This window comes from Salvelinus sp. IW2-2015, linkage group LG1 (genome assembly GCF_002910315.2).
Source record: "Salvelinus sp. IW2-2015 linkage group LG1, ASM291031v2, whole genome shotgun sequence".
In the NCBI taxonomy this organism is placed as follows: Eukaryota; Metazoa; Chordata; class Actinopteri; order Salmoniformes; family Salmonidae; genus Salvelinus; species Salvelinus sp. IW2-2015.
The window spans coordinates 57,579,215-57,602,541 of record NC_036838.1 but is presented as its reverse complement, the minus strand read 5'-3'; the positions used below and the strand labels follow the sequence as shown (position 1 = coordinate 57,602,541).

The following is a 23,327-nucleotide window of genomic DNA, read 5'->3' as shown; positions in this document are numbered from 1 at the left end:
CTGCTGTTTTGGACTCTCTCTCTACCGCACCTGCTGTCTCTAACTCTGAATGAGTTAGAGACAGCAGGTTATGAAAAGKCTATGAAAAGCAGGCTATGAAAAGCCAACTGACATTTACTCCTGAGGTGCTGACCTGTTGCACCCTCTACAACCACTGTGATTATTATTATCTGACCCTGCTGGTCATCTATGAATGTTTGAACATCTTGGCCATGTTCTGTTATAATCTCCACCCGGCACAGCCCGAAGAGTACTGGCCACCCCTCAGAGCCTGGTTCCTCTCTAGGTTTCTTCCTAGGTTCCTGCCTTTCTAGGGAGTTTTTCCTAGCCACAGTGCTTCTACACCTGCATTGCTTGTTGTTTGGGGTTTTAGAGGCTGGGTTTCTGTACAGCACTTTGTGACATTGGCTGATGTAAAAAGAGCTCTATAAATAYATTTGATTGATTGATACTGCCAAATTCTCTAAAACGACTTTTAAGGCGGCTTATGGGAGAAATTAACATTCAATTCTCTGTCAACAGCTCTGGTGGACATTCCTGCAGTCAGCATGCCAATTGCACATTTCCTCAAAACTTGAGACATGTGGCATTGTGTTGTGTTAGGAAATTGCACATTTGTGCAACTTGTGCCCACTTGTGTAAGGATCATGCTGTTTAATCAGCTTCTTGATATGCCACATCTGTCAGGTGGATGGAATATCTTGGCAAAGGAAAAATGCTYACTAACAGATGTAAACAAATTTGTGCACAAAATCTGAGAGATATAAGCTTTTTTGTGCGTATGGAACATTTCGTGGATCTTTTATTTCGGCTCATGAAATATGGGACCAACACTTTACATGTTGGGTTTATATTTTTGTTCAGTATATGCTGGACAGGCATACCATAGAGTGTGTGGTAGACCTACCATAGAGATGTGGTGGTAGGCCTACCATAGAGATGTGTGGAAGGCCTACCATAGAGATGTGTGGTAGGCCTACCATAGAGATGTGTGGTACGACCTACCATAGAGATGTGTGGTTAAGCCTACCATAGAGATGTGTGGTAGGCCTACCATAGAGATGTGTGGAAGTATACATAGACGATGTTGGTAGTCTCCATAGAGTGTGTGGAAGCCTACCATAGAGATGTGTGTAGGTCTACAATACAGAGATGTGTGGTAGACCTACCAACATAGGATGTGTGGCTAGGCCTACCATAGAGATGTGTGGTAGGCCTACATAGAGATGTGTGGAAGTCATACCATAGAGATGTGTGGTAGACCTACCATAGAGATGTGTGGAAGCCTACCATAGAGATGTGTGGTAGGTCTACAACAGAGATGTGTGGTAGCTACATAGAGATGTGTGGTAGACCTACCATAGGAGATGTGTGGTAGACCATACCATAGGGGGAAGATGTGTGGTAGGCTACCATAGAGATGTGTGGGTAGGCTACAAACAGAGATGTGTGGTAGACCTACCATAGAGATGTGTGGAAGGCCTACCATAGAGATGTGTGGTAGACGCTACCATAGAGATGTGTGGTAGGCCTACCATAGAGATGTTGGTAGACCTACCATAGAGATGTGTGAAGGCCTACAACGAGAGATGTGTGGAAGGCCTACAACAGAAGATGTGTGGTAGGCCTACAACAGAGATGTGTGGTAGACCTACCATAGAGATGTGTGGTAGGACTACCATAGAGATGTGTGGATAGACCTACCATAGAGATGTTGGTAGGACTACCATAGAGATGTGTGGAGACCATACCATAGAGATGTGTGGAAGCTACCATAGAGATGTGTGGAAGTCATACCAATGAGATGTGTGGTAGGCCTACCTTAAGAGATATTGCTGGCGTAGGCCTACCCAGAGATGTGTGGAAGGCCTACCATAGAGATGTGTGGGAAGGCTACATAGAGATGCTGTGGAAGGCCTACCATAAGAGATGTGTGGAAGTCAATACCCATCGAGATGTGTGGAAGGCCTACTCAAACTTTGAATCCCAAATAAACCCCTGGCACTAGATGTAGATCGGAGAGGATTGGATAGATCAGAGAAGATTGGATAGATCGGAGGGGATTGGATATGTGCGGGTAACACATTCATAGATGCTAACTAACTTTAGCGACTATTGAGGGTACTATATTCTTCTGGCCGGGGGAGTTTTGTGAAGCAAGAACGTGCTCTGAACGTTAAAACGCATTGCTTGGTTGTGGAAACATAAGGAAATCATTTTCCAAAAATCTGAAGGTTAAATTACTACACACCTTTATAGGGTTCCCACACTGTCATATGTCCATGTTACAGTGCTTGTTTACAGACAGAAGACCGAGGCGTAGGCCTACCTGTGCTAATTAGCTATTTACGTCTCAGAACACCTGTGTGGAAACGGAAGATGGACGACAAACATGTTGTCACTGAAAAAGTAGGCTGCAACTGTATTAAAACCAGATAAAACAGTGTACAGTAAGTGTATATTTTGCATTTGTGAAATTATTTTGTTGTGATATGAAAGTAGAGGGCTTAATGTTTCTAGAATCGTCCCATGTTTAGATGTAGTATTTGGCTGTTTTGGCTGCCAGAGCCAATTAGCCTCTAAACTGAACATAAGGTCCTTGGACTATAAGGAGTAACATTAAGTAGGCTCATTTAGTCGATTAATGGGCTACGGTGCAGGTAGCTCCATCTTGATTTGATTGGGGATTCAGCTTCTCTGCGGTGACTACTGTGGCTTCTCTGCGGTGACTACTGTGGTTTCTCTGCGGTGACTGTGGTTTCTCTGCGGTGACTACTGTGGTTTCTCTGCGGTGACTACTGTGGTTTCTCTGTGGCGGTTACTGTGGCTTCTCTGCGGTGACTACTGTGGTTTCTCTGTGGCGGTTACTGTGGCTTCTCTGCGGTGACTACTGTGGYTTCTCTGYGGTGRYTACTGTGGYTTCTCTGTGGTGRYTACTGTGGCTTCTCTGYGGTGGCTACTGTGGCTTCTCTGTGTTTACCACTAGGTTCAGGAAAGTTAATTTGTGTTCCAACAAACTAGGCTTTAATTTGAACCGCTGTCAGATAATAATGCACACTAGCACTATTCAATCTAGAGAGCTGAGCTGTGCTTTTTAGGTGTATGGAGGAGGAAACAAAACAATTGACAAGGTAATCAATTACTAGTTTATTAAAAAATAACATTTAATACACAATGATACAACACTGTACAGTAAWGTGTGTGGGAGCAACGGTGTCCCAGAATAGACTGTGGGAAAGATACTGGAGGGATGCCAGTCGAGTTAGATGGCCTACTCTTGTAGCCTCAGTCCTGAGAGGTGATAAAGGCCCTGTCTTGTRACAACCCCAAGCCCCTATTGCCCAAGACACTTGGCCTAAGTGATTGGGGCTACAAGGTGTAGAAAGCGTTCCACAGGAATGTTGGCCCATGTTGACTCTAATGCTTCCACAGTTGTGTTAAGTTGGCTCAATGTCCTTTGGACTGGTGTACCATTTTTGATACACACAGGAAACTGTTGAGTGTGAAAAACCCAGGAGCTTTGCAGTTCAAAGACACTTACATATTTTGTCTTGCCCATTCGCCCTCTGAATGGCACACATACACAATCCATGTCTCAATTGTCTCAAGGCTTAAAAATCCTTATTTAGTCTGTCTCCTCCCATTAATCTACACGGATTGAAGTGGATTTAACAAGTGACATCAATACGGGATCCTAGCTTTCAGCTGGTCGTCATGGAAATAGCAGTTGTTCTTAATGTTTGATATACTCCGTGTAGACAGTGTCTTCAGAAGGTGTTCACACCCCTTGGCATTTTCCACATTTTGTTGTTACAGCCTGAATTTAAAATTGATTAAATTGAGATGCTGTGTCACTGGCCTACACACAATACCCCATTGTGTGGTTCAACAACATTGTAGTTACTCCACCATACTAACCTAAATGAMAGATTGAAAAGAAGGAAGCCTGTACAGAAAAAAAATATTCCAAAACATGCATCCTGTTTGCAATAAGACACACAAAGTAAAACTGCAAAAAATGTGGCAAAGAAATTCACTTTACATCCTGAATACAAAGCGTTACATTTGGGGCAGGTCCAACACAACACATCACTGAGTACCACTCTTCATATTTGTAAGCATGGTGGTGGCTGCATCATGTTATGGGTATGCTTGTCTTCAGCAAGGAGTAGGGAGTTTAGGACAAAAATAAATGGAATGGGGCTAAGCACAGGCAAAATCCTTGAAGAAAACCTGGTTCAGTCTGCTTTCCATCAGGCACTGGGAGACAAATTCACATTTCAGCAGGACAATAACCTAAAAGACAAGGCCAAATCTACACTGGAGTTGCTTACTAAGAGAGTAAATCTTCCTGAGTGGCCGAGTTACAGTTGAGTTAAATCTGCTTGAAAATCTATGGCAAGACTTGAAAACAACCAACATGACAGAGCTTGAAGAATTTAAAAAAAGAATAATGTGCAAATATTGTGTATTTAGCCAAGTTATTGGCATTGTGGATTTGTTCCTTGTGTTATTATTTTTCTATTATTTCTCTTTTTTTCTTTGCAATTTTGGGACGGGACTGAGCATAAGTAAGCATTTCACTGTTAGTCTACACCTGTTTTTATGAAGCATGACAACATTAAAAACATTTGATATAAACTTCTAAGGGACAGACTTAGATTTAGAAGTTTCAAGTTAAGTTTTTATTGTAATGTGCACAAGTACAGTGAAATGCAGTAATCAATATCAGTAGTACTTTAAAAAATAAAGTAAAGTAGAACAAAAACATGACAAATAGAAATMAAAACATAAGAAAGTAAATAAGCTATATACAGGGTCATGTAATAACTTGCTGGTAAACGTAATAAAATATTGACCGGTAAACGTAATTACTTTTCCCGCTAAATGGAATGTTATTACATTAACTGGTGAGTAAACACTTTGTGAATGTAATAACTTCAACCAATCATGTAATAACATACCAAAATCAATGTTTTATGTACTACTTCCCTCAATTTGATGCACATACCACCACCCACTGCCAATTACAACATAAACTCCTGCACATCATACTGGAATACTCATACAATACACTCACAGCATCCATTGAAATGTACACACATGCACAGTCATACAAGGTAGTTCTGTTCTGTAAACCATGCTATATTTGAGGCTATACATTGTTTGGAGTGTGGAGTAAAACAATCTTATATTACGATGTGGTAAGATCAAGCTCTGAAAGCATATGAAACATAGAATAAATAAGTTATATTGTTGAATAACATTCAGAAACAGAGTTACCTTTATTCACAAAGGACATTTAAACATATCCGGAATTTGATTTGATGAAACGGTGAATATAGATGATAAACATAATATACAGACAGAATGTATCAACAAAGAATTGACGAATCCGCACACTATAAACAGCAAAACCTCACAGGTGGTGAGGACATGTTAAATAATAATTCCCATCAAGTGACGTCCCCGGGACAAACCGGGAACTAGACAAAAACCTCCGGGGGAACATGACAACGTCTCAAGGAAGTCCTAAAAACATCCATGGGGCCGTCCCCGGGAACAAACGGGAACTAGACAAAATCCTCCAGGGGAACATTTCATGTTGTCCCGGGGACGTCCTAACTCATTACTGTTCACAGGGAACTTTTGGAGATGACATGTTTAATACATGTTTAATACTAGGACCATTATATATATATATATAAGTGTCTGGAACTATATTGGAGGGATGCGACACCATACTTCCACAAGAAAATCCATAATTTGGTGTTTTGTCGATGGTGGTGGAAAATGCTGTCTCAGGCGGTGCTCCAGAATCTCCCATACGTGTTCAATTGGGTTGAGATCTGGTGACTGAGACAGCCATGGCAAATGGTTTAAATTGTTTTCATGCTCATCAAACCATTCACTGAACACTCGTGCTCTGTGGATGGGGGCATTGCCATGGTAGCCAAAATAATGGCCTGCCCAGCATTTTTCACATGACCCTAAGCATGATTGGATGTTAATTGGGTAATTAACTCAGGAACCACACCTGTGTGGAAGCACCTGCTTTCAATATACTTTGTATTGCTCATTTACTAAAGTATTTCCATTAAATTGAATAAAATTTTATTGGTCACATACACATGTTTAGCAGATGTTATTACGGGTCTAGCGAAATGGTTGTATTCCTAGCTCCAACAGTGCTGTAATATCGCAAAGTTGCTTAGGAGCTAGAAGCAGAGCTGCCATGTCTGTCGGCACCATCTTTAATTATTTTAGCAGTTACCTGTATGTGCAGCAGCGCCTAGCTCAGGACCAACCCTCGTGAACAAGCAACACAGTTATACTGAACAAAAATATAAAAACGCAACATGTAAAGTGTTGGTCCCATGTTTCCATACGCACAAAAAGCTAATTTCTCTCAAATTTTGAGCACAAATTTGCAAAGCAACTGCATTAGTGTGCATTTCTCCTTTGCCAAGRAAATCCATCCAGCTGACAGGTGTGGCATATCAATAAGCTGATTAAACAGCCAGTTGGATGTTATGCCAAATTCTCTAAAACGACGTTGGGAGGCAGCTTATGGTAGAGAAATTAACATAACATTTTCTGGCAACAGCTCTGGTGGACATTCCTGCAGTCAGCATGCCAACTGCACGCTCCCTCAAAACATGTGACATCTGTAGCACTGTGTTGTGTGACAAAACTCCCCATTTTACAGTGGCCTTTTATTGTTCCCAGCACAAGGTGCACCTGTGTAATGATCATGCTCTTTAATAASTTTCTTGAAATGCCACACCATATTTTTGTTCAGTATAATTCAGAAAGACTAGCAACTATCTCAGAAAATGTTGTGTTTTTTTCACAAAAACTCCATTCAGTGAAATGTACAAAAAGAAAATGGACACACTAAATTGACTATAATGCAATACAAAACCTATTGCATGAGAGAGAGARAGACTATGGCATGGAGAAGCGTTACTCAGAAAACATTCTCTAAGAAAGTCGCAGAATCCCTAGCTCTTCGAGAGAAAAAGAAAATCACAAGCCTAGGTGCCTTCACGGCTGTGGGTCTGGAGATGACACAAAAATAAAAAGCCCCGTTTTTGTGGTCCAAGTCCAGCTTCTGTGACAGCATTCACAATGTTCCTGGCATTGTCTGTTGTGACAGGGATTGTTATATTGGGCCTCTCAAGTAGAGGTCTTCACGGGTCCAAAAAGTTGTTCCTGTTCTGAAATGGCCCTGGGGCTTTCCTACCCGTACCCGTTATACATACATTTTTCAATATAAAGATCTGTTTCCGAACRGACCCGAGGACAACTAGACCAGTTCCATAACGACCTGGTCGGATCCAGACCCGATACGAGTGAGGGAAGCAGCAGAAAAGTCAATTTGTGATTTTATAAACCAGAGCTGATAAAGCGTGAGGGAKAGAGAAGTGCCGCTCTAGCAGGCAGAGGAGGGGCCTTGGTGTGTGTACTGTGAGTGAGTGAGTGACACGGAACAACAAGGAGGGAGGGAGGAACAGCAACCAACCATTCCAAGCTAGCCCAAAGGTCAGCAGGTGGCGATGTTGATCTAGTATTGATGGTTTCATCTTACCATCCAACGCAATGTATGCACCCGGCAAAATAAATCGTATTCCCCGAGGACTGGTTCGTACCTAAAACATTCTCCATTCAGGCTGCAAAGGCGTCAGTTTCCTCCTTAACTAGGTTTAATGGCGAGGAGCCAGACAATCACTTTCATCCACAGGGTACTTAGAGGGATGAAAGACACTTTCACTCGACATCTTCAGAGTCTTCACCTTCACATTTCATAGTAATTCCATGTTTGCTTCACGCATTATATAATCCTGTAAAATAAAGTACATTTTGTACATGCTCTCGTTTTCTCGATCTTTAAATTTGTAAAATGTTGCATTAGATAGACATTTTAGGTTGACCTGATGAAAAATGATTCATATCTCTTTTCGTTTTGTTGGTCATACTTGCTGTAGTTTGATCCTTTTGGAGCAGACTATGATCTATTAATGTTTAGGGTATTTCATGTTCATACATTACCAAAATTAGGGGGCAGGGAGGAAACTTGCCAGAAGTGAATTTGGGTAGTACAGTAGTAGCTAGCTTGCTAGAATGTATGGGTGATTCACATCATTGCCCTACTATGTCAATTTCAGTGGGTAAGGAAATGTTCAGCCTATAATTAGCTAACTAGTTCATTTATAACTAATACATTGATTTGATATGCTAGCTGATTTCGAGTTGATAGCAAGCAAGTTAAAGTTATTAGCTGGCTGGCTTTCTATGGGTTGAACAATTCTAGCTAACGTTAGCAATGCTAGTTAACTTTAGTTGCTACTTGCTTGCCACAAGATTGTAACGTTTAACAGGTTGTAGTTGTCGAATATGCCACTCGTTTTATTGTAGAAGGGTTACGTTTTGAAAATATGTGTGATGATTTATTCATGACGTTAGCGGCAAACGATGTCCTAACTCCAAAGGTTTGGACTAGCTAGCCTCTGTGTGTGTTTGCTAATTCCGCAAGAGCTGGGGCGGACATATGTAAAAACAATAGATCATGATTTATTTCATTTGAAAAAAGGGATATACAACCAGCGTAGGATGCCGCCTTGAAGTCTGAGGGCACAGCCCCTTCATTATCTTCGCTTCGTGAGACACATCAAAAGCCGTTCCAGACTCTCAAGTCAAGGACATAGAGAGGTTGGTGTTAGCAAGACTAGCACGTGAGAGCAGCATCCTGGAAAGACACTCGACCAGCTGGTGTGAGGAAGTAATCCTTGTGGTTGTTGTGCACACCAAGGCGAGAAGAACCTTTRAATAATATATGCGTTTCCATTAGTATTGAACAGGAACATGAAGGCTATCAAATATATACTGTGTAACAACTGTGTAGCCTATGCTTTGGATATAGGCCCCCCCATCCTCTTATTGGGATGCCAGATCACTTATGTGAGGCATATAATTACAAGTAAATATTGGTATAATTTTCACAACACATTTACACTGAGTGTACAAAACATTAGGAACACCTTCCTAATATTGAGTTGCACCCCCCTCTTTTGCCCTCAGAACAGCCTCAATTCACCCGTGCATGGACTCTACAAGGTGTCAAAAGCKTTCCACAGGGATGTTGGCCCATGTTGACTCTAATGCTTCTCAGGTGTGTCAAGTTGGCTGGGTGTCCTTTGGGTGGTGGACCATTTTTTATACACAGGAAACTGTTGAGCTTGAAAAACCCAGCGGCGTTGCAGTTCTTGACACACTAAAACCTGTGCKCCTGGCACCTACTACCATACCCCGTTCAAAGACACTTTTTTGTATTTTGTCTTGCCCATTCACCCTCTGAATGGCACACATTAACAATCCATGTCTCAAGGCTTAAAAATCCTTCTTTAACCTGTCTCCTCCCCTTCATCTACACTGATTGAAGTGGATGTAACAAGTGGCTTCAATAAGGGATCATAGCTTCACCTGGATTTGCTTGGTCTTTCATGGAAAGAGAAGGTATTCCTAATGTTTTGTACACTCAGTGTATAGTCACATGCATTTAGCATATCTTACCTGGATATGGTTGCATCAGGTTTACCCTCAGAGGGAATGCCTCGTCTCCCACGAAGACATATGGGCTCGGTGTTTGTGTCCCCGGCAAGCACTCCGAACTTGCTTCTCCCTCCCGACCATATGCGCCCACGTTGATCATGGTGAAGCGGTACTTTGCATCGCAGACTACAATCAGGATCMTTGAGAAACCTCCCTTGTAGTTTTAGTACTCGCTGGCCGAGTTTTCTGGAGCTCAGATCCGAATATATTTTCTATCGACAGCTCCTGTATAAAACAAATAATTCTAATGATCCGAATACTTTTAGGGATAGGCAACAAAATCCTCCTTCGGGACATGCCTGATAACCTGGCACACTTCCGTGACAATGCACAAGCGGTAAAAGATTCCTAGTTTCGAAGCAATACTTTTCCGTGTGCTGCCACTCGTCTAAAACCCAGATTCTGGTTCATGGACGAACATTCCATTTGATCCCTTGTTTGTTTTTATTTATCCTCCTGAGTAGTAAGCGCAGTTCAAGCTCCTCCAATTTGTAGAGACATGTTTGCTTCTGAAGCTAGTTAAATCCTTAAGTAGCGTTTAAGTGTTATTGTTTATTAGTTTACTMCAATTAGGGGAAGGGTGGTAGGGATTGCGAGGAATAATACAGGAAAATATATATGTGTATGTGTGTATATGTATGCATGTGTAACAGTATAACTTTACGGCGTCCCCTCGCCCCGACCCGGGCGCGGACCAGGGACCCTGGGACACATCAACARCGGTMGCCCATGAAGCATCGTTACMCATCGCTCCACAAAGGTCGCGGCCCTTGCAGAGCAAGGGGAACCACTACTTCAAGTCTCAGAGCAAGTGACGTCACCGACTGAAAGGCTGCTAGCGCGCACCACCGCTACCTAGCTAGCCATTTCACATCGGTTACATTCACCCCCCTTTCGATGGGGGGTTGGAAATGATGCAGAGAATTACATTGATGGAAGCTACAATCTATCAGCAATATTAAAGCTGATCCACCCTCTAAAATGTTTTAATAAAATAAAAAATAAATAAACAATAATAAGACATGGGAGAGATGACGAATTTTGGCAAAGAGATTTATTTATAGACTAATACACTTGAAACAAATAGCCAATCCGAAAACTACAGACATTCCTAGTGCCYCCCCSSSRWYMAAMCSRMMAWTWAAAAAATAATGAAACGCAGCCTAAAGTGCTAAGAAATTTCAACTAGTAAGCAAGTCGTAGCAATGAAGGAGTGAGTGCGCGTTCACGCGAAGAGAGTGGGTGGTGGGGTTATTCTGGCAGGGGGGAGATTTTCGACCAGATACTTCACATTTATACATCAGGTGAAATATGTCTAATTTTTCTGTGGTGGAACGCAACTGCGATGTGAACAAAAGTACGCATTGCTCCAAAAAATCCGACTCCGCCCATGCTCACACGTCGATCGACGGAGTGACGYCTGTACAGACCATTATACCACACGTCATACCCATCGTCGACGTCTAAACGCAGATACGGGGACAGGTTAGCTAGCTAACATTAMTTCATATTTCAAATAAGATATCTACAGAAGACCTGAGGACGTTATTCTCGCTAGCTGTCTACTGTTACTAACCTGGCCATGGAATCCCATTTCCGTGCAGCTTGCATCTCAGTTGATCATTCGCTCTTTCCCTGTATTATTTGTGTCTCATATCTATTGGGCAGCTAACATCAACCGTTCGGKCAAATATACATTTAGAAACWGTAACTTCGTCATGTCGAGGGTCGCTGGCAGGGCACAACAAACCAAATAGTTTGTAAAATAAGAACGAATGTGACACAATCAGAAAAAGTTAGTTACCGTAAGTACTTAAGAACATGGGGCAGCTGAAATCAAATAGTTGTATCATCCATCCGAGACGAATCAATCAGCATATGAAAAAAAAAAAATTGTTGATACACCGACACATTTATTCCAGCATGTGCGTGGTACTTATACCCTGAATCCCAAAATCAACCCCTAGCCCCTCAACGTTTTATCTCAATCTCTTCATTCAAAGACTCAATCATGGACACTTACTGACAGTTGTGGCTGCTTTGTATGATGTATTGTTGTCTCTACCTTCTTGACCTTTGTGTTGTTGACTTTGCCCAGTAATGTTTGTACCATGCTGTGTTGTCATGTTTTGCTGCCTTATGTTGTCTTAGGTCTCTCTTTATGTAGTGTTGTGTCTGTCTCGTTGTGATGTGTGGTTTGTCCTATATTTATATAGTATTAAAAAAAAAAATCCCAGTCCCTGCAGGAGGCCTTTTGGTACAATCTAAGATAAATGCCCTCAATCTCATACAAATTATCAAGGAACCTACCAGGTACAACCCTAAATCTGTAACCATGGCACCCTCTTAGATATCATCCTGACCAACTTGCCCTCTAAATACATCTCTGCTGTCTTCAACCAGGATCTCAGCGATCACTGCCTCATTGCCTGCGTGCGTAATGGGTCCGCGGTCAAACGACCACCCCTMWTCACTGTCAAATGCTCCCTAAAAGACTTCAGCGAGCAGGCCTTTCTAATCAACAAGGCCCAGGTATCCTGGAACACTTCTCAGATAGTGTTCAGTGTGTCAAATCGGAGGGCCTCTGTATATATCAATGATGTCGCTCTTGCTGCTGGTGATTCTCTGATCCACCTCTACGCAGACGACACCATTCTGTATACATCTGGCCCTTCTTTGTACACTGTGCTAACAAACCTCCAAACGAGCTTCAACGCCATACAACACTCCTTCCGTGGCCTCCAACTGCTTTTAAATGCTAGTAAAACTAAGTGCATGCTCTTCAACCGATTGCTGTCCGCACCCTCCTGCCCGACTAGCATCACTACTCTGGACGGTTCTGACCTAGAATATGTGGACAACTACAAATAGCTAGGTGTCTGGTTAGACTGTAAACTCTCCTTCCAGACTGACATTAAGCATCTCCAATCCAAAATTAAATCTAGAATCTGCTTCCTATTTCACAACTAAGGCTCCTTCACTCATGTCACCAAACATAACCTTGTAGAACTGACTATCCTACCGATCCTTGACTTCGGCGWTGTYATTTACAAAATAGCCCACAACACTCTACTCAGCAAACTGGATGTAGTCCATCCTAGTGCCATCTGTTTGATCACMAAAGCCCCATATACTACCCACCACTGCGACCTGTATGCACTCGTTGGCTGGCCCTCACTACACATCCGTCGCCAAACCCACTGGCTCCAGGTCATCTATAAGTCTTCGCTAGGTAAAGCGCCGCATTATCTCAGCTCGCTGGTCACCATAGCAACACCCATCCGTAGCACGCTCATCCCCAAAGCCAACACTTATTTTGGCTGCCTTTCCTTACAGTTCTCTGCTGCCAATGACTGGAACGAATTGCAAAAATCTCTGATATATCTCCCTCTCCAATTAAGCATCAGCTGTCAGAGCAGYTTACCAATCACTGTACCTGTACACAGACAATCTGTAAATAGTACACCCGACTACCTCATCMCCATATTATTACTTACCCTCTTGCACCCATCACTCCAGTATTAATTGTAATTATTTTCACCTCTWGGGCCTATTTATTGCCTACCTCCCTACTCTTCCACATTTGCACACACTGTACATATATTTTTMTTTTGTGTTATTGACTGTACGTTTGTTTATGTGTAACTGTGTTGTTTTTGTCACACTGCTTTGCTTTCTTGGAACTGGCCTATCTGGTTAAATAAAGGTGAAATATAAATAAATAAAAAAAGGCTGTCATTGTAAATAAGAATTTGTTCTTACTGAGTTGCCTAGTTAAAGATTACATGAAAATAAAAACCGTAGATAGGTGTGGGTAGTTTATCTTGATTTGAGATTTAGGGACTCTGCTGTGTCGGTGAAGTTGTTTAACTGTACATTTAGGTTCAGTCGGAGTTCATTTGAACAGCTAATAATCATGCAAACAAGCATCTTATTCTAGTGCCGGCCATCTCTCGGCTAGTATGCCTATATATGGAGAAATGAACAAAGGCAGCGTAGTCAGTTACTAGTTTATTAAAAAATAACATTTAGTACACAATGATACAACACTGTACAGTAATGTGTGTGGGAGCAGCGGTGTCCCAGAATAGACTGTGGGAAAGAGACTGGAGGGATGCCGGTTGAGTTAGACGGCCTACTGTAGTAGCCTCAGTCCTGAGAGGTGATAAAGGCCCTGTCTTGTGACAACCCCAAGCCCCTATTGCCCAAGACACTTGGCCTAAGTGATGGGGCTGTGGTTTGTATCTGGTATGGGCCACAGGCCTACTGCTTGTTCATGAGCATTGGTCTCAGCTCGGCATTTATTACTCCTGGATTAAATGCTTTCACAATATACACTAAAGTGCTTTTTATTCCAGGAGAAACCTTGATCTGGGTCTGAAAAAAWTTATTTTACACTTCCAAACAACTGGCCACCATTACTAGATATTTAGTATAGTGAATATATGTGCAGCAGCACCTAGCTCTGGACCAATCGTCTTGAAACAAGCATCACAGACACATACATGGTAAAATACTGTATGACTCAGCTGAGGAATCGGTCTTTCTCTGCACCGTGTTGGTTAAATACTGTAGTAGTGCAGGTCATAGGACACATCAACCCTATCTGCATCAGAGGTGGGGGATAGATAGTGGTCATACACAGAATGATCATCACCAAGGTCAAATTTATCTTGCAGAATAGCAGTCTCAATGTTGACTCCTCTGTGATAATATTATGTTTTTATTGTATCAGTTACAAGTTGTCTGAAATTCAGGTGGCCGTGTACAGTTCTGCAACCGTGACTAATGCCTTGATCAGACCGACAGCGCCATTGCATATCATTTTGCGTTGCTACGCAAATACACTGAACGTGTATCTCTACCATACAATTTGATGCATAGGTTGGATATATCCAACACATGCACCACACAGAACGCACTGCAATGCAACGTTCTATTGGAAATGTATGTACACTGAACACAAATATAAAAAAGTAACATATAAAGTATTAGTCCCATGTTTCATTAGCGGAAATAAAAGATGCCAGAAATGTTTCATACGCASAAAAAGCGTATTTCTCTCAAATGTTTTGCACAAATTTGTTTACATCCCTGTTATTGAGCATTTTTTGTTTACCAAGATAATCCATCCACCTGACAGGTGTGGAATATCATCAAGCTGATCATGACACAGGTGCACCCTGTGCTGGGGACAATAAAAGGCCACTCTAAAATGTGCAGTTTTGTCACACAACAGAATGCCACAGACATCTCAAGTTGAGGGAGGGGCATGCTGGGCAGGCTGACTGCAGGAATGTCCACCAAAGCTGTTGCCAGAGAATTKTATGTTAATTTCTCTACCATAAGCCGYCTCCAAAGTTGTTTTAGAGAATTTTGCAGTACGTCCAACCGGCCTCAGAACCACAGATCAAGTGTAACCACGCCAGCCCTGAAGCTCCACATCCGACTTCTTCACTTGCTGGATTGTCTGTGACCAGCCACCCGGACAGCTGATTAAACTAAGGGATATGTGTCTATAATAAAGCACCTTTGTAGGAAAAACTCAATCTGACTGGCTGGCCCTGGCTCCTCAGTGGGTGGGCCTATGCCCTCCAAGGCCCAACCATGGCTGTGCCCCTGCCCATTCACGGGAAATCCATAGATTAGGGCCTAATGAATTTATTTCAATTGACTGATTTCATATAATATAAACTCAGTAAAATAGTTGAAATTGTTGAGTTTATATTTTTGTTCAGAATACTTCTGGTGTACCAAAATGCAATGACGCTGTTGGTGTGAYTGAGGGAGAGGCAATGCTTCTTTAACATTGGGTATATCAGGGAGGCTTTAGGTGGCTAACCGTACAGAAACATAGCCCTGCCTGCTGTATTCTATTGCTAACCGTAATGCCCACCCCTGACCTCACCCGAACTAACAATGGCTAATATGTCTACTTTATATCCATATTTGGAAACTCAAAGAATGGACAACTGTTTATAAACAATGCCCATACGGTTAGCCAGTGTTCATAAAAAAACACAAAAACAGCTTACGAATTTCAGTCAGGTGATTCAGGAAATCMGATTTCAGGGTGTCAGAAGAAGCTGTGATATACTTTATCAAAAAKAAATAAAATTCTAAAAACAACCATTGCTTTTAGAAACTTGAAATTGKTGTAAATTGGCCCTGTGCAAATCGTCTGGGGCAAGACCACGTTTTGGAACGCTGCATTGTTGCAATCCTGAATGCACTCCGTTCAAGGCGCATAGCGGAAGACTTCATTATCATCATGCTATCAAGCTTATTACTAAAATACTAAATAATTAGGAAATACTAGCTAATAACTCAAGTACAAAAAGAAAAAAAATGGACACATACTAAATTGACTATACTGCAATACAAATCCTATTGCATGAGAGACAGACTATGGCATGGAGAGAACTGTTACTTAGGAGAGATAAAACATTCTAAGAAAGTCACAGAATAGCTCAGAGAGAGAGAGAGAAAAAAAGCCTCGTCTTAGTGGCAGCAATTTTAGCTTTTTAAAAATGTCCCATAATCAGCAATTCATATACCGAGACTCCGTCTTTCATTAACAACAACCACCAGCGGTGGCGTCTCCCTCATCTCACTGCCCCGAGAAGTAGGTGCCCTCGCGGCTGTGGGTCTGGAGGTGACGTTTGATTTTGTCRGAGCGGCTGAAACACTTGCCACACACGGGGCAGCTGTAGGGTTTCTCTCCTGTGTGGATACGCATGTGGACCTTCAGATGGGCCATCTGGGTAAATCCTTTTCCACAGCTCTGGCAGCGGTACGGCTTCTCTCCAGTGTGACTCCTGGCATGCTCCTGGAGCCTGCCGGAGGAGCTGCAGCACTTTCCACACACCCCGCAGCGATACGGCTTCTCCCGGGTGTGCACCTGGACGTGGACATGCAGGTGACCGACGTGGCTGAACGTCTCCCCGCACACCCTGCAGCAGAACGACGACACGTGCACCTGGAGAGGAGATTTTCCACACTCTGCGGCCGCGGTGGAATTAGCGCCCTGGTTGCCTAAGTGGGAGCCCTGACCTCTGCTCCCGCCGGCTCGTCCTTTAGACGCCGACATCTGCCCTCCGTTCTCCACCCCGATGATGTCAATGTTCTCGTTGGAGCAGTTGGGGTTGACCGTGGCCAGGGGCTGCGGGCCGCTGTTGGATGAAGACGACGATGAGCCTCTGTGGGACCCTTCTGATTTGACGTGTCTGGATGAGCTTCTGGGACCAGGCTCCCTCTCTCTGTTCTCCACCGATGGGTTCTGGGGCAGGTTGGAGGACTGGGGAGGGTCCTGGGGGTATTCGTTGCTGACGCGGGGAGGGGTGAACATGGACTCTGGGGTGCTGCAGGAGCCGTGGCCGCGAAGCTGTTCGTCCCCCTGGCTGTACCTGAGCTCCCGTTTCTCCTTGACCAGGATGGGGATGCGCTCCTCATGGCCCATACTGGGGCTCCATTCCCGGCGGGGATGCTCGCCATCCTCCTCCTCCAATAGTGCCATGGACTGACGGTCTGGATGGAAGAGTGGGAGGGACGTGGCAGTCAGATATGATTTACGATCGCGGAAATATACGATAAACTACATTTATATAACGTTATCACAGGAACCCGATTTCAGAAATGAATCAGCAAGACAGATGCCTGAAAATCTGAGTCTAAAACGCAACAACTAACTAGCTAAGGAACAAAGGTGGCTAACTAGCTAGCTGAGTTAGCTAGCGCTTACATTATTAACTAATGTTAGCCTTCTGAAAAACATGAGCTACCTGGCTACTTCTCGAAGCGTTAATACAGGGTGTAAAATATATATATGAAAAAATCAAGGGCCCTTTCGCTAGTTACGCAGTTATGCATGCATACAACAACACTTTAGTGACCAATTTGGTTTCCTGGCGTGCGGCTTCCGTGCTAATTTTAGCATGGTAGCTACTAACCTGGCCATATTTCAATCCCAGCGTCTCGAAGCCTACGTCTCAGATGGTCGTTCTCCCTCTCCCTGAGCGCAATCTCCTCTTGGTATTCCAAAATCGTGTCTTCGACAGATTTATAGATCTCCTGGGCAGCGAGCATAAGCCGCTCGGTCAAAAATACATTTAAAAACTGCAATTTAGTCATTTTCGGGTGTCGTAGCTAGCTACAAGAGCTCTCGCTATCATCCAAAATGGACCTAAAAGATGCTCTCGCTGATCACGTGATAAGGAATGCCCGCTGTTACCGTAATACTAGGAAAACGTGAGGCCCTAAATATGATAGGGCCAAACCCAAACATCATGTTCAGCTCTCAAGGAATGCTGAAAATGAATGCATTGTACACGTTAATCCATATTCTTCATTACTGTGCAGGGTGTTCTTATGGAAGACAGCACAACAGTAAATATTTTGAAATGGTTTATATAGGTTAAAAAGGGCTTGTTAATTTTGGGGCACCTACCACAGGCTACAAAAGTGAATACCAATGAGTGAGCTTTGAGTGGTATACCCAGGTGAATTTTGCATACAAAATACAGCCAACTACTTATGTAGTGCCTGGAAGAGTGTTTACCATCTTCCACACATTGAAATAACATATGAATCCTCTCATGATTTGTGGGTGTGTGTATCTAGAACACACCATCTGACTTGAGACTGTTTTGTATAGACTGGTGCAATTAACCAATGTGCACTTTATCAGGGGTCGACTGAATTGGCTTTTTAGCTGAGCAAAAAAGCATCTTACCATGCAAGACCTGTCCAGCAATTAGAGCCAAAATATGATACAAGTTAGAGGTTGGATCCTGTAAAAGAAAACAGGCTGTTTTACATCTTTAATGTAGTTTATGATTTGAGACAACAATACAGGGAAGAAAGGGAGGAGAAATTATGTACACCACAGGAGGGTGGTGGCACCTTAATTGGGGAGGACGGGCTCGTGGTAATGGCTGGAGGGGAATTTGAGGATTGGTATTAATTACATCAAACACAATGTTTGATGCCATTCCATTCACCCCGGTCCAGACTTATATGAGCCGTTCTCCCCTCAGCCTCCACTGACATACACCTGAGTGTAGGGGTTGGGGAGATGTGTGTCTTACACACAACTTTATTTATTTTTGCTGTCTTTTCCCCACAACATTTTCATCATCATCCCACCTAGCTATCTGAAGATGAATGCATTAACTGTAAGTCGCTCTGGCTAAGAGCGTCTTCTAAATGACTAAAATGTAAATATGAATGTAAATCCATATACTGTATGCTATATATTTTTTTGTCACACACCCTTGACATCTTTGTGTTTCCTCTGCATGTGTACTTTGAGGTTCGACCTCTGGTTGAAACAGTGACCACAGACATTACAGAGGTAGGGTCTCTCGCCGGTGTGTATTAGCTGGTGTGTTTTTAACTTGCTGGCGGTAAGAAAACACTTTCCACACAACGTACAGCAGTGGGGTTTTTCCTGCGTGTGAGCCATGCGTGTGTGCTGTTTCAAACGACTCATGTAACGGAAAGTCTTCCCACAGTCTTTACAAATAAACAATTTCTTTACAACCTGAATGACCAGAGGCGATATCTGATGAGATAAGACGACGGCTTGGTTCTGTGCGATTTGGAAGGGCTGTGCGGGCTGAGCCAGGAGAAGGGGTATGGGTAAGGAGGGTAAGGGCTTGGGCTGGATCTGGGGTAATGTTTTGGATGGGCCAAGATCATTGTCTTTGCTGCAACAGTGAGTGGTGGGTGTAGGCATCAATTCTGTTGTTCCAGTCTCTTGAAGCTGCTCTTCCCCCTGACTGGTCCTTGCTTCTTGCTTCTTGCCCTCAGTTTGTGAAACCTCCTTCCCCAGACTGGGGCTCGACTCCTGCTCACAATGCTGCTGCAGCTTTGGGGGAGCTACTGCTACAGAGACAGTGCGGGTGATCTGTCGTAGACCTGCAGTTATGGATGGTTGACAAAATAACATCTCAGACACTCCCCTTGTTGGTAAAAAAAAACAATTCTATAGCGGACGTGCGTGCACTGCACATGTCACAACTCCCCCTAAACACAAGTACAGTAGATAGTTCACACCCTGATATATGCTCTTTTAGATAGAAATATGGCTTCAATTCCCAATAATGAAAGGTGCATTATTAGGTTCTACAAACCTCGTTTTACGTTCACTTTTCTCGGTCTGTTAGCATTTAACTGCTTCCGTAGAAATTCATTCTCTCTCTTTACGTAAGTGATCTCTGCTTGGTATTCTGCAAACGTTTCTTCTACCATTTTATATATATCCTGTGCAGCTGACGTTAATCGTTCAGTGAGAAACAAACTTAGCAACTCCAATTTGGCCATTATTGCGAAATTAAACGCACACTAGCAGCCAGCTAACGTTAGCTAGTTGTTTACGATTGAAAGTCTTCTTCTACGGTTCAGGGCGCACCCAACAACAATCAAGTTGGCGCATTATCGCCACCTTCTGGGACTGAAGTGAAACAAAGATAACAACAGCAAAGACAACAGTTTCTTTGAGACCAAGTCGACTATCTAAACTCAGCAAAAAAAGAAACATCCCGTTTTCAGGACACTTGTCTTTCAAAGATAATTCGTAAAAATCCAAATAACTTCACACTGTTTCCCATGCTTGTTCAATGAACAATAAACAATTAATGAACATGCGCCTGTGGAACGGTCATTTAGACACTAACAGCTTACAGACGGTAGGCAATTAAGGTCACAGTTATGAAAAATTAGGAGACTAAAGAGGCCTTTCTACTGACTCTGAAAAACACCAAACGAAAGATGCCCAGGGTCCCTGCTCAGCTGCGTGAACGTGCCTTAGGCATGCTGCAAGGAGGCATGAGGACTACAGATGTGGCCAGGGCAATAAATTGCAATGTCCGTACTGTGATACGTCTAAGACAGCTATACAGGGAGACTGGACGGACAGCTGATCGTCCTCGCATTGGCAGACCATGTGTAACAACACCTGCACAGGATTGGTACATCCGAACATCACACCTGTGGGACAGGTACAGGATGGCAACAACTGCCCGAGTTACACCAGGAACGCACAATCCCTCCATCAGTGTCCGCAATAGGCTGAGAGAGGCTGGACTGAGGGCTTGTAGACCTGTTGTAAAGGCAGGTCCTGACCAAACATCACCGGCAACAACATCACCGTCGCTGGACCAGACAGGACTGGCAAAAAGTGCTCTTCACTGACGAGTAGCGGTTTTGTCTCACCAGGGGTGATGGTCAGATTCGCGTTTATCGTCGAAGGAATGAGCGTTACACCGAAGCCTGTACTCTGGAGAGGGATCGATTTGGAGGGTCCGTCATGGTCTGGGGCGGTGTGTCACAGCATCATCGGACTGAGCTTGTTGTCATTGCAGGCAATCTCAACCCTGTGCATTACAGGGAAGACTTCCACCTCCCTCATGTGGTACCCTTCCTGCAGGCTCATCCTGACATGACCCTCCAACATGACAATGCCACCAGCCATACTGCTCGTTCTGTGCGTGATTTCCTGCAAGACATGAATGTCAGTGTTCTGCCATGGCCAGCGAAGAACCCCGATCTCAATCCCATTAAGCACGTCTGGGACCTGTTGGATCGGCGGGTGAGGGCTAGGGCCATTTCCCCAGAAATGTCCGGGAACCTTCCTTTGGTGGAAGAGCGGGGTAACATCTCACAGCAAGAACTGGCCAATCTGGTGCAGTCCATGAGGAAGAGATGCACTACAGTACTTAATGCAGCTGGTGGCCACACCAGACACTGACTGTTACTTTTGATTTTGACCTCCCCTTTGTTCAGGTAYACATTATTCMATTTCTGTTAGTCACGTCTGTGGAACTTGTTCAGTTTATGTCTCAGTTGTTGAATCTTATGTTCATACAAATATTTACACATGTTAAGTTTGCTGAAAATAAACACAGTTGACAGTGAGAATGTTTCTTTTTTTGCTGAGTTTAGTATGCGCGCTATATGATCTCAAAATACCTTTAGAAAAAAAACGTTCAGTTCTCATACATCTTAAGGTTTACATGGACTACATGGAGGAGAAAAACCTATTCAGTGAATATGCATTCTCATTATTATGAGAAGTGTGTCCCTTCTGTGGTTGAAAAACAGTACAAAATATTTTATTGTGTTATCCTCTGGAAGCTACAATACTTTTTAACCAAAACATAAAGAAATGAATCAATCTGTAACTGTGAGACTAACACATTTTAGGGACCAGTCGGCAGTCTCATAACAATTTGGGACAGACAAGTTGACCACATGCTGCCGACTCCTCTTTGTGAAAATGACATGTACTGTGGAATGTTTTTAGYGATGTTTTCAAACTGCTAATTCACAATGTATTTAAACAAGAGAAGTGACTTTAGGGGCATGTCTTTGTCTTCTAAAAGGTGTCAGAACAGGCCACTTTTCCAACTTCTAAGGCAGGTTGTGGGTTCTTCCTTTAGTAAATGTTCATATGTGTTGTGAGGGGGATCTAAGCTATGGTGTCTCTCCATTGGACCAGCATTTTAGAGATCCTACTCCGACAAAGCCTTTTCTGCACTGTCTGGTCTCTCTGCACTCTGTGGACTMTCTACTGCGTGAGCCATTTTGTGAGTTTTCATGTGAGTCTTGCGGGATGAGGACTGACTGAAGCATCTGCCACAGACGTTGCAGCGATACGGTTTCTCTCCAGTGTGAGTTAGTAGGTGACATTTTAAAGCACCTAACAATCTAAAGCATTTCCCACACTCTCTGCACTTATACGGTTTCTCTCCTGTGTGAGTCCTCATGTGCCCTTTAAGAGTATTCTTCTCCCTGAAGCACATGCCACAATCTTCACACTGATACGGTTTCTCTCCAGTGTGAGTTAACTGGTGGAGTTTAACTTGTCTTTCTCCCGAGAAGCCTTTTCTGCACAAATGGCATTTATACGGCTTATCTCGTCCCTCTATGTGAAAGGACGTATGATGCTCTTTAAGGGCCTTGCCATGTCGGAAGGTTTTCCCACACATTTCGCACAGATGTGGCTTCTCCACATAGTGATAAATACTTATATGATATTTCAGCTCAGAATTCTTAGGGAAACATTTGCCACAAATATGACAAAACGTTTTCATTAGACTGTGAGTTTGCAGGTGAACCGCCATGTTCTCTGCAGGYTCAAGGACCTTCCCACACAAACCACACAAACGGTTTTGCTCCGCTAAGTGCATCTGAACATGTCTTATCAAATGACGCGTGAAGTCAAATGATTGCCCACACACCTGGCAAGAACAAGGAACGTTGTAGTTGTGCAACGTAGTGCTTTCCACACCTTTGACTTCCTCACTTTGAGCTGCAGGGCTTTGCACATAGGGAAGTGTAAATATCATCAGGGGGACATTCTGTTTAGACAACATAACAGTTTGGTTCTGTGCTGTTTGGAAGGGTTGGCCCAGGAGAAAGGTTGTGGGGAAGGGCTGAGGCTGGGGTTTGGGCTGAGGCTGGGGTTTGGGCTGAGGCTGGGGTTTGGGCTGAGGCTGGGCCTGATGTTGGGTGCTGGCCTGATTTGGGGCTGAGGCTGGCTTGATGTTGGGGCTGAGGCTGGGCCTGATGTTGGGGCTGGGTCTGAGGCTGGGCTTGATGTTGGGGCTGAGGCTGGGCTTGATGTGGGCTGAGGCTGCTGATGTTGGGTGAGGCTGGCTGATGTTGGGGCTGAGCTGGCCTGATGTTGGGGCTGAGGCTGGCCTGATGCTGGG

The 23,327-nt window shown here is 43.5% G+C and overlaps 2 protein-coding genes across 2 annotated transcripts in view; both read right to left on the bottom strand.

The window, feature by feature from the left end:
• The window catches only part of LOC111979071 (zinc finger protein 135-like), a 52,194-nt gene extending 28,958 nt beyond the window's left edge, over window positions 1–23,236 (bottom strand). The window contains exons 1-2 of the mRNA XM_024147357.2: window positions 19,746–23,236; window positions 18,881–19,530 (exon numbers count right to left, since the gene is read on the bottom strand). Coding sequence (XP_024003125.2) covers window positions 18,881–19,530; window positions 19,746–19,935 — 840 coding nt within the window. The 5' untranslated portion in view covers window positions 19,936–23,236. The remainder of the gene's footprint in view (window positions 1–18,880; window positions 19,531–19,745) is intronic.
• LOC111970940 (zinc finger and SCAN domain-containing protein 22-like) lies at window positions 13,611–17,918 on the bottom strand. Its single transcript, XM_023997710.2, has 2 exons — window positions 17,562–17,918; window positions 13,611–17,139 (listed from the first exon to the last, which is right to left on the bottom strand). Exons 1-2 carry the CDS (start codon window positions 17,740–17,742, stop codon window positions 16,223–16,225), a joined length of 1,098 nt encoding a protein of 365 aa, XP_023853478.1. The 5' UTR covers window positions 17,743–17,918; the 3' UTR covers window positions 13,611–16,222.
• Window positions 23,237–23,327: the final 91 nt, after the last annotated feature.